This window comes from Liolophura sinensis, chromosome 6 (genome assembly GCF_032854445.1).
Source record: "Liolophura sinensis isolate JHLJ2023 chromosome 6, CUHK_Ljap_v2, whole genome shotgun sequence".
Taxonomy (NCBI): Eukaryota; Metazoa; Mollusca; class Polyplacophora; order Chitonida; family Chitonidae; genus Liolophura; species Liolophura sinensis.
In genome coordinates this window covers 19,676,035-19,688,606 of record NC_088300.1, presented here as the reverse complement: position 1 = coordinate 19,688,606, position 12,572 = coordinate 19,676,035, and the positions used below count along the sequence as shown (strand labels likewise).

Here is a 12,572-nt window from a genome sequence, read left to right as displayed (position 1 = left end):
CTCATCTGAAGTTTGTCAGGTTATGTTGGCTAGTATTGAATGTGTTGATTATGCTAACATTTATGTTAGTCGACTATGGTTGACACTGTCGATTTAGTTTTCGTGGTTTGTCCGTGTAGATGTTTGCCTTTGTCTGTATATGTCAATCTTGATATGTTCCATTTATCAGTTTTACATTTTGTCGATTACTTTATATAATGGGGAATGGGGCCTTCGTGGCCTAAGTGGTTAGGGTGCCAGTGCGGCTCAATCATCCAGGACTCTCTCACAAATGCCCAGCTCAAGTTAGCTTTCTCTCTGGCCGTACGTGGTAATTTCTGTCATCAACCTGCGGATGGTTGTGGATTTCCTCTCTGTCCGGTTTCCTCCCACCATCATAAGTGAAATAATCGGCGTAAAACACCAATCAAATAAATAAATGAATATATAATGAGGGACGAGTCGTATGAAACATTGTGATGTATTCTCCTCATTTACGACGTAATTTACGGGTAAAGCGACATGTGGGTTGACTTTTACAGCATCAGAGCAATTTACTGCTTGTTATCAGGCTGAACAAGACAGGACACGCAAATCTCACGACTGTGACTAGTAGTCCTGTCATTTTTTGTCTGTCGCGCGATAATTCTTACAAAAGTTACACAACGACAATTTACTTTCCAGTCTTGACTCGAATTCTTATTAGCTCGAAAACTTATCCATCATGTGTCATTCTGCGGTTTAAGCTTTATAAAGGCAATGATACACTTACAGTGTGACCACCGTAGATCTATATTTTCTATTCACAGTGGAAAACTTCAAACAAGCATGTCTGAAGCAATTATAATAACGTTTATGAATTTCATTTACTTCTAGCGCCTCACTAAAATCGTTTATCATGCTAATTCATAAGTTGTCTACATCTTGAGTATGACAGATAGGGTTTGTCACGCGATCAATTCAAGTTGAGTCAGGCCCGTAATTATCAGTGTAAGGTTATCTCGGGTTAGGCTACTTGATAACTGCTTCCCACCTAACCATAGGAATAAAGTCCCGCCACTTCCAGCAACCCTGGGGTATCAGCGTGAAAAACTCGACATGATATATATGCACCATTTACTTCATTTTTGTTCATTCTCTAACAATTTCATGGTACTCCTACAAGCTATGTTCGTGTAAAAACACAGGTTTTATTATCGATATCTATTCTCCAATGTGTCATTTTCTAATTCGACGGTAAGGTGTAAATTTGTAACTTTCCTATACATTTATATTGCTGCTGACTCAGCTTTGCCATGTCTCACAATGGCTGTACACGACGGGGGACGGACAAAAGCCCCGACGAACAAAAACCTCTAGGACATACACGCTTCAATTAGTATTAAGCGTATATTGTAAATCGCGCAAGTTGTTTGCTTGTTTGAGAAAACCTGAAATATTCTCCCATGTATTCTATCCGTGTTTGACGGCATCGGGAATAGCTATATATCTCTCAGTGGTATACAGAATGCTCCACAACCATTCCAGGCTTACCTGAAAACTAAAGAAGTGTACAAGTATAGTAAACAACTGCTGTATTGTATCTTGTGTCAGAATGTTTCCCATACTCTAAGAAAAAAGATCTTCAACGAATAATACACATCCTTGTTGGACATATATAATAGAAACAATTGCACAGTAATAGTAAATTTCTAAATAATCAAAATTTTTGAACATGTCTATAGCGAACACATAAAATTGCATAACATGCCTGTAGACCGTCTCAAAATGCATACCTTTTAGGGCAGCTGTGAATCGTAGTAAGCTATAACATGTATGCCATGCTGAAATATTTTAGCCAGACAAATTAAGTATAATGGTAGAATAATCTTATATTTGCTCGACGAAAAGCATTCGATAATAATATTAGGGCCATCACAGAGTGTCATTGTTGGCAATATTGTTTTGAAAACGTACGTGAACAATGGTTATGAGAGGAAAGCTGAGAAACCCGTGTGATGGACTGAGGTATGCTTTGACGAAAATTTTTAGATGGAAAACAAAGTCATACTATTGTTTTGTCTGTTAATTAAGACAACGGGGCTTTTGTCCGCCGGGGTTTTTGTTCGCGGAGCTTATGTCCGCGGAGCTTTTGCCCTCCTGGGCTTTTGTCCTGGATTCGCAGACGACAGGTATTTGGTCACGTGCTCAAACCGATCACCCGTTAGTTTCTCTGCCCCTGTACGTCAGGAAGTTTGGTGGGTATACTTCCAGTGATTGTGCCTTCTCTGAGCTGTCACCGGCTTCCGACGCACATACTCCTGACTACATGCCATCGTTTAAGTGAAATATTAGCTTGTATGGTGTGCGACAAAAAACAGTTAAAGAAGTGATAATATATAGGAAAGTGGTTAATACCGGTACATGCGCTGTATTTTGGCCAGTCCTCATAAGATAAAATAACAGGTGAGTATTCGACCACCATTAGGCATACTACCTCCGCTTAGGATGTTATGTTTTTGTGGGCGTTTATTTCTATATCTGCATGTTTTTCCGCAACTTAACGGAAAAAGTTATGCAAGGCCTTAGTTGAAACGTTGTGCACAGCTTGCACGACCTTGGGCTATGGTCGACTCCATAAACGTGTGCTGTTGATCCGGATGACTTTTTATTTTCCTAAATGATTCCGCACGAGTAACTGAGAGGATAACAATCCTGAGTTTGTCCCTTTTTCTGCTGTTGAAGAATTTGTACATTTCACTGCATTCTGCACTTCATTATCATTATTAATTGGTGAATACTGTATTCACGGCCCTCCGCTGTTGTTATATGCCATATGGTTGCTGACTACTGGTGACACATAAAAAGGCTCGGGAGATAGAGCCACATTTCCATTATTCAGACAAATATTGCTTTGTAATGGGCACGTGTCTTACTTTCAAACACTAAGGCGGATATACGAATTCAATCAGTCTATACAGTTAAATTGTTGACCAGTATGCGTTACCGGTTGAAATCTTGAATTTGTCAGTCAGGATTTTCAGGATTTCTGGAAATGTTTTTCAATATGTGGTGGGGTTTTGTGAATGCTGTATTCATGAATGTTTTGTTTACATGAGGGTGGTCAGGTTTATGAAACAAACCAAAGTGAATATGTAATGGCTGTTCCAGAAATTGCTTACAATAATTTAGATAGTGTACAAATTTTATATCATGATCTGATAGACATGAGTATGGCACAGCTGCAATATTTGAAGCTGCAGTTATTGCAGGGAAACCAACAAGAACTGAGAATCGGGAAAGAAATATTCAAAACTTATGTACGAATTGGGCTGGTTTTCGAACTTGATCAGGGGATCCGAGGATGGATAGGCTGATAGACGGACATGCCCAACTTAATATCCCTAGTTTATCATGGATACGTGCATAATGATATGGATGTACACCACTGCAGCAGCATGCGCAAAAGGAGACCAGTGAGCTTAAGCCAAACAGGTCCAAACAAGACTGCCCAAACGCTTGACCAGGTAAACGCATACAGACCGGAAATAAAGCAAAAATTAGCAATGAATTCCACTTTCAATTAAGTGTGAAACGTTCCCATTCAAGATTCGATTACATTTTACATTACTCTGAAGGCAAGGAATAACCCCAATAACCTTCATAAAACAAAAATAACTTGGCACAATGAGTTCGTGTGAATGTGTTAATGGGTTTTATTTACATGTTTATTGATGCAACTCTCGCATAAATTACACACAAAGTTATGATGGAGTATCAGTCTAGTGGATTAGGATAATCGCCTGCCCCAGTAACGGACTAAGCGGTCTCCAAGGGTGTGGAGACACTAACTACAGTTCCATGGTAAATGGGTTCTTGTACTGGCCTTGCAGAGCATACAAATACATCGGACAGAGCAGTACACGAATCCAGCTACCAGCGCCTGTATGTTCCGCAGAGTTGGTCATGCGCCTATGATGTTTTGCTAGTACTTATAAACATGATTTAGACTACAACTTTGAATTCCTGACTGGCACACTCTGATGGAGGAACGAAGACATTGGGGTCGGAAATACCGAGGGTGACATCAAAGAAACTGCAAAGAACAAAAACCAGAAATAAATGGGGTTCACCTGAGAATGATACAAAAAAGAGAAGCATTCAGTGGATAACTTATAGCACAATTATCAACAATCAACCTGTCAAAGTAAGAACACGTTTGGTCGAAAAAATGGTTCGCACTGTTGACGATTCGCAATGGTAATAAACAAAACAGGCTTAAGCCCCTTCCAGACTATCCAACATCGTTCATTCAAGTTGACTCAACAGCAAGTTGAGTGTCCCCTCTACACTACAAATCAGATAGGTCAACATTGTCCAACCACTGTTGTCGTGTGTTGAGCTGTGTTTTGTTACCAAACTTTAGATAAGTGAGATGGAAATCTCCATGTTTCTCTCCAATGCATGAGACACAATGATTTTCTTTTGTCCCTGTCTTTGCAATCTTTAGTCAGAGTGTTGTTCAGGCGAGGGTATTTTTAATTCGTGAGACCAGTTTCTCTCTTTCGCCTTTGTACGTTATTTCTACACGCCCACTGATTGGCTAATTTCACTCATCTTGTTGACAAAAAAATACACATGCACAATTACCGATTCAACAATGTTGTATGGTGTTGACATGCATTTTCTATACCTGTGTTTCTGTGTGACGGCGAACCTTGCCAATCGACCTTCGACTTCTGAGATTTGATGAATCGACTTTTATAATAATATGAATATACTCACTTCCAGCTGATGAATCCAGTCTGGTTACTGAAGTAACCATCATTAACTGGCACACAGTCCAAGACAGTCCAGGCGCCGAAGTAAAAGCCTATAGAGAAATGATCAAAGTTCAAAGTGAAGTACACGCCTATATTTTTATTTATTTTTGTTATTTATTTACTTGATATGTGTTTTAATAAATTTATTATTTCCCTTATAACACGGCGGCCATCATTATGGTGGGAGGAAAACAGTGCCCAGTAAAACCCATAACCATCCGCAGGTTACCCTGTTATTTTTATATATGCAAGGGAAAGTATCGGGCTCAGCACTGTAAGATGGTAACGTTAGAAAGATAACAGTTATATAGGCAAAATACAACCTGGCCAATATGTTTTATTGCTCTCCGTCGTTGTTACGCATCATATCGAGACGACTGCTGGTGACACATATAAGCTATGGCGATACAACCACAGTATCATGGAATTATGCACAAAAATATTGCTTTGTTATGGGCACATCTGAACTCTTGCTTTCAAACACTAAGCATCTGCAAGACGGATATACTCACAGAATCAGTCTACGCAGTCAAATTGTTGATCTGTATGTGTTAGCCATTTGAATCCTGAATTTGTCTCAAGATTTCTAGAAATGTTTATCAGTATATTTTTGTAATTTTTTGTGATTTGGCTCATATATTTAGATGTTACCACCTTCCTTTAGGTACTCCATTATAATTTATTTTATTCATCTGATTTGTGTTTTACGCCGTACTCAAGAATATTATAGGCGTGAAACACCAATCAAAAAATACATCAAGAATACTTCACCTATTCGACGGTGGTCAGCATATGGTGAGAGGAAACCGGGGAAACCTTCCAAAGCGCGACCGAAGAGGAAGCCAGAAAAAAACCTTAATAGGCATGTACTGCAATAATCATATCATAGACACTTGTAGGACCTATGAATAAAGACATTTCGCTCATTACCTCCGTCGGGTGTTGCCCCGTCCCACAAAGACACAAGTACCCCCGCGTTAGGGACAGACGCACCGATGTAACCTTCCCCACGGAACTTGGCGAACGTCGGGATACCCACCCGTCTGAAGGGTGACGAAAGGGCTGTCACGTTGCAGACACGTGTGCGCAGGTTAAGACGGTAGGCAATACCCTGTAACCGGTGGACAATAAGAAATTACCTGGGACACAAATTATTATACACAGTCTTGAAAATGGTTAGGGATCACATCTCATACAACCAGTGTGGGACGCATGTACCCACTTCCATCACATATACTGAGAGCCACATTTTTGCTACTTTTTAATAACAGTCATGCCAGTTTGGTAGAGGTAGGCTAGGTTTCTGTAGTTATCAACAGCATCCCATGCAGCCATCCGCTGTCACGCATTTTCTGTAGTTACCAACTGTATCCCCATCAACCGTCTACTGACACATGCTTTATGCAGTTACCAATTGTATCTGTTACAGCCATCTACTGTCACACGTTACCTGTAGTTAGCAATTGTATCCCCTTCCGCCATCTACTGTGACACGGTTTCTGTGGTTACCAATTATCTCCCCATCAGCCACCTACTGTGACGCGGTTTCTGTGGTTACCAATTATATCCCCATCAGCTATCTACTGTGGCACGGTTTCTGTAGTGTTACCAAGTTTATCCAAATCAGCCGCCTACTGTCACACGTTACTTGTACTTACCAACTGTATCCTCTTCAGCCATCTACTGTGACACGGTTCCTGTAGTTTATCCAACTTTATCCAAAGCAGACGTCTACTGTCACGCGGCTTCTGAGTGCTAGTGAAGAATAATATAAACTCAGATTTGACAACGGGCATACTCACGACATTATGGAGGAAGAGTTCGTCGTAGAAGTCCCGAGACTCGCTGAAGTCCACCTCCTCAATCCGCCTGACGCGCTGGTTCACCTCATCATAAGACAGCTTAGCGCGCCTCTGGAAGTTCTTGCTTCTGTCTTGCTACAAATACAAAGTTCGAACGTTTTCTAAGGTTCAGTCAATACCTGGAGTTGCATGGCTGCCGCCTCAATGCAACCGAAACTTGTCCAAGATTCACTTCTGAAAAATTCTGTAACATCTGATACAAAGACCTAAAGTTTGTACAGTGTAATATAACGGGTTCTCAGTATAAGTGTCTGGAACCCAGTGTTTTCTGCTCTTTGTCAGCGATGATCTAAGTCATGGTACATGTGTATCAGGGTGTTAAAATGTACGGTTTATGGTTATATATACACATTCCTATATATACATATATAAATAGTGCAACACGCCTCCCACTCCTATCTGAACTAAACCTTCACCGCTTGCCAGGGTTCCTCAGAGTAGCTATACTGTCACATATATATGTTTGTGCGTGCCTGTGCGTCTGTGCGTGCATGCGGGTATGTGTGTGTGTGTGTGTGTGTGCGTATGTTCGTGCGTGCGTGTGTGTGTTTCCTGGTACTCTGACGTATGTCAGTATTTGCATAATATGCACATTTAACTACCAAGAGATAGCTCAACGGCAGACAGACAAACAGACACTCATATGCGATAGCATGAACAAAGATAAGCAGAGATGAACACAGGCACAATTAGAACATACAAATATCCAGATAGACAGACAGACAAACAGACAGAAAGACATAAACTTGTTATCACAGAAACAGTAGATGAACTTATAGTGGAAGATCTGACCCTAGTTTCATGAACTTTTCACAAGAGACGCCAGTGAAGTTGGCACTTTAGCCACGGTGACAAGCCCTGTCAAGCCGCGAGGGTTCAGTTAGACAGAAGTGGGAGGCGTGTTGAACTATATTTTATAGCACCTCTTCATCAACAGGTAAAGTTTGTACTTATCTGACCTACAGAACCGCTGATATGACAAGATTAACGACGTCTACAACCGTTTCACATTTTGGAAGAATTTGTTTACATATTGTTTTACATATTGATTTATCACTCAATCTTCACGTAATTAAGAAATTATATTTAAAACAATAATAATACAAAATATCTATACTGCCAGAAGTATTCTGAATGCCCGTGGGAATCTAGTGTAAAATAAATCTAGATTGCACAAGATCTGAACAGAATGATGTTCAAAGCACCAGTGCTCTTAAGTTCAGATTGTAGATACAAACAACGTTGCTGATGATATATTTTCAATAAAGATTAGCGTACATGTAGTTGGCAGTTTTAGGTACGTGTATAGGGACGAGAACACGATATACATCATAATCCGGACCCTATGAGTTGTAAGAATATTTCACTTTTGACGGCGGTCAGGTTATTTTCCAGTGGAGAAAACCGGGCTGAGAATTCAACGGCCCTTCGTCGTGTAACTGACAGCTCCCCTGCTTTGAAGCTGTAGCAATGTGGGTACATATACATATATTTTACTAAGTACGGTAGCGCATGCACGTGCAGTTATCTGCCTGATCACATGATATTGATACCCCTTGGCCTTTGCGACGATCACTTGACGTCCTTTATCCGGATCAACGATTAGATAGTGGGGCACAGAACTATTGTATTTCAGCTTTGTAAGACACACGTGTAATGATAATACATGTGTTATCGATAACTAGTATTTCCGTTCCCACTGATAAGCCTAACAAAGGTAGAGCTTTCTTGCAACTCTAGCCATTCTTTTCAAAACACAAACACACGCATAAAATATCACATGAAAATACGTAAAGAATGATAAATGGAATAAAATAGAGGAAACCATATTATCACTTTAAGAATATATAATTATTTTTTTTATGACTGTGAAGAGATCACGTGGGGGCATAAACTGCAACCATTGCAATATAACTACATGGTACTCTGATTTTACATGTTTACATATTCATATTCTGAACGGCGAACCATATTATCACACGGGAGTTACTGGTGCATATAACCTCACACATCTCCACATCCTAACCCTGGCGATTTGATCACAATCCTGGTCCTTGATTAGCTATGTAGCTCTGGTGAGCTTATGGATCAAGACAGGACTGTGATGGCATACGTAATCACAGCGCTACAGAGTTAGTCATGATGGGCAACCAGGATAAACATCATCTAACAAGGAAGGAGGAAACGGGAACCGTGGGCAATGGTCTACTTACCTCGAACAGACGGGCCTCCCAGATTGTTGGTGTCGCTGAATACAAAAAGTAAACAAGGAGTTAAAATTGCCATTAGTTATCTTGGATTACCAAACCTTACATACACAATGTACGTTCACATTTGACCACACTATATCGGTATGATTGTCTTTTTCACGCATACTGCACACTTTAGCATACACCTTTTCATATAAATGAGGTAGACAACTTTACAAGCGTATAGTATTTTTATGATTTTGTATGCATTAAACTAACTGTTGTAGGCCTTCGAAACGTCCATTACTAATAATTTAATAATTATAAATAATTAATGCTTAATTTAATAATGAACAATAATGAATAATGAATTAATGAACATCTACCGAAAACTAAGACGTGCACTGGACACAAAAACGGAAACAATCTAAGCTGTCTACAGACGATTGTGTACAGATTTGCACATTCACAATAGTGTGTGTACTAGCAGTACCCAAATTGTGTACCACTGATACACATGTTATTTTGCATGTGTACTACTGGTAAACAAACGTATGTGGATGTGCCTTGTTCGCACAGTATTGTGTACCACTCGTATGTACAGTAGTTTTCAGAGGGCGTACTCCATACAGGTAATAAGCGGAACCACGATGTACATACCACATCTCTGAGGCTCTTGGGCATACACTGTCACCACTACCAGTGCCAAAACAAAAAGTCCCCTCATTTTCAAAAAGTTGTTATTATTTACCGACCCAAATCGACCAGACCGTCTGCACCGTGGATCACACAAGCACACGTTCGTCTTCGACACGCCTCTTTATATCTCGTCCTGCACGCGCTTTCTTTCACGTGATACGTGAGAGTCACATGACCTCGTGGAGACCTCTGATCATGCCAAGGTTACTGAAAGCTCTCTAAATAGTCATTTAGTGGAGTTTTGCTGACTTACATTGGAAAAACAGGAAGCTATACGTTTCATTATTTGTATATTGAAAACGCTACGACGTTATATATATACATTCCTGTCACGTCATGACTTTATAACTGCACTTTCAAAAGTATTGTGTTTTTCAGCTTGTGCATAGATTTTTTATTATTATGTATAAAACCTCACATTTTAACTGAATGTTAGATAGCAGTAAGTCAAAAAGTTTTCTTATGGAGGGAAACTCCAGAAGAATTAATGCTGTGTGCAGTGGCGTATATCAGGGTTAGATTTCTTCACTGTTTGTGCCACCATCAATTACCAAGACATAAATATCAAGCATGTTTACTGCTTACTGCTTGTTGTATTTATAAACAAACCATATGTCACGTCTTCAAATAAACTTCACGTCTCAAGTAAACATTCCAATAAACAATTTCCGGTAAATCCGTTCGTGTGATACTGACGAGTTACATGTAGATTTGACCATTTGATGGTTATACAGCAACACAACTGAACAAGCTATTCATTGTTTATATTTGTTTTTATCTTTGTCCTTGTTTATAACTGATGAGTCACGGTGAGATCGTGACTATGATACTTAGTAAGACTAACCACATAGTTTACGTACACTAGCAATTTGAACCTTGGAATTCTTAGACACAACGTTATGTGGAGGTTTCACTGGAGTGGATATTATGTAGGTTACTGCACCTAGTCTATATGTCCAACTATGAAAACTGTTGTAAAGTTTGTTCTTTTAGGTAAATAACCGAGGATCAAAATGTAGATATCTTTTTAAAATATATTTAACGAGATTTTGATGCTAACTGTAGTCATTTAGCAAGTTTGAGGGGATTTGTTCCAGTCAGATTTGTCAGTTTTACGCCTTTCACTTCATTCACAGCTAGAATTCAATCTGCGTCATCGGTTGTTATTATCGTATGCATGACATCAATATTAAACATGGGTTTGCTGCTCAGGTAAGAGTTCCCCAACAGCGTTTAATTTATATTTCATAGCATTTTTAGCCTGTATGTCTAACTTCGAAAACTGAAATTTGGAAAGGACGGAATTGTCAATCTCATTTCTGTCACCTTACCTACAGCAAGGATTCAATGTAGGTCTGCACAAGTTTGTAATAAGGTGTTCATACAAAGGATACCTCGTGAACGCCTAAGTCATCAAAAGCAAATATGGTTTGTTGCTTTGGTAAGAGCTCCGCAACTGCGTTCAATTATATTCCATAGCAATTTTCTTGGCCCATGGATGAAAATAGTGGATTGTTTTAGTTAAAGCAGATTAATGCATTGTCACATCGACAATACGAAAATTCTGAACTGGCCATCTTTTCTTTAACATGTGTTGTTGAAGACCCCATGCAGTTAACTGTTTTCAACTTTGACACAAGAATTTTTTTATTTAATATATTTAGTTCCTAGAAGGCTCTGGTTTATCGAGTTGTACAAGGTCCAATTAAGGGAGGCAATTCAGTCAAAAAAAACAACGCATAGTTGTGTCCCTTTTCTTGAGTCCATCCAACGACTCACGACGCTTCATGCACTGTAGAGATAATACCGGAGTTTTGAATAAAAATAATTACTGTGATCAGAAGATGCGTATGTATAGGTGTCATAAATTCGTATATCAACTACCAACGATAGTAATGAATGTTACAAGAAAATTATTACAAGACAATTTCCCAAAACAACTTTCAGCACAAACCACTAAAGCAATCGGAAAGTACATGTATATTGGTGTACGGAGAAGCATTTTTCAATGATGATTTTTCCCTCATAAACGATATAAATCTTCCAGATGCACAAAATTAATCCAAAGAACGCATAATATCTAGTCCTGTTTGGTTACAACCGTCAAATTCAGTAACGCGATGCTATATTCAACTCCATGCATATATACCTAAGTCTTGGTATAAGTGGAAATACACGTAATGGTGATGTACACCAACGGTGAATCAGGACACCAACCATTTTTACACACAGTGGATATAAACACATCGTAACTTTAAAATAAATCACAGTGAATGCGTTTGATAAAACATCCTTGACATGTTAGTATTTATAGTACTGAAAATTGACATGGGCAGGGGACCTAACAGACGTAATAAGAACAGATATGTACAGGCCATATTCAAAACCATCCGGTATATTACTGTTCAAGCAAGAATAATTAACAATGTCAAAATTGAAACTATAGTTGTTGTTGGAAAGGCGGCATGACAGAAAAGCAATTCCAGGTAAAATGTTGCATCGCAGTCCACAGCTTCCTTTAAATTCAGTAAAGATGAATTTATTTTTTTAAAACATTTGCTAGATGCCGGTTAACTAAAGGCAGGAAATCATCAATATTCTGCAAATATGGAAGTCCAACATTAATAGAACAGGTACAGGTCTGCAAAAAGAGAGGTAGGATTTGTATGCATATCAGATACCAACATACACTGTTGATATGTGGTCTCCCAGAATCGCACATAGATGTTAATGCTGAAGAAATACAAGAAGCTCATCAAATATCGAGAGATCTCTAGCACAATACTAGGGATCATATCTTACGGTTTGGTCATTATTACCGTTTTGCAGTCCTTCAACATACAGGGGATAGTGAGCTCGACTTGAACCGCTTTCATTGTCCAATAAAAAAAAAATGGCTGTCCGACTCATGCAGTGTTTTACTACGAATTACAGGTTTGCGGGACGTGTAACCGAGCGGTGTAATATAATGGAACGGTGTATACGGTTCAGTGCCAAATCCGTAAAGCATTGCATGCACTGCAAATATTAACGACACATGC

The 12,572-nt window shown here is 39.2% G+C and overlaps 1 protein-coding gene across 1 annotated transcript; it reads right to left on the bottom strand.

Annotated features, from left to right (window-relative positions):
- Positions 1–3,657: 3,657 nt before the first annotated feature.
- Positions 3,658–9,636, bottom strand: LOC135468829 (mammalian ependymin-related protein 1-like). The gene is made up of 6 exons (XM_064747269.1): positions 9,493–9,636; positions 8,857–8,891; positions 6,584–6,718; positions 5,712–5,892; positions 4,744–4,831; positions 3,658–4,054 (listed from the first exon to the last, which is right to left on the bottom strand). The coding sequence occupies exons 1-6, from the start codon at positions 9,557–9,559 to the stop codon at positions 3,964–3,966; spliced, it is 597 nt and encodes a 198-aa protein (XP_064603339.1). The 5' UTR covers positions 9,560–9,636; the 3' UTR covers positions 3,658–3,963.
- Positions 9,637–12,572: the final 2,936 nt, after the last annotated feature.

Excerpts from the sequence above, each read along its gene's own strand:
- LOC135468829 (XM_064747269.1), bottom strand. The coding sequence starts at position 9,559 with ATGAGGGGACTTTTTGTTTTGGCACTGGTAGTGGTGACAGTGTATGCC. Across the intron at positions 5,893-6,583 it reads AACTCTTCCTCCATAATGTC|GGTATTGCCTACCGTCTTAA; the intron begins GTGAGTATGCCC and ends CACCGGTTACAG. Across the intron at positions 4,055-4,743 it reads ACTGGATTCATCAGCTGGAA|TTTCTTTGATGTCACCCTCG; the intron begins GTGAGTATATTC and ends TGTTCTTTGCAG.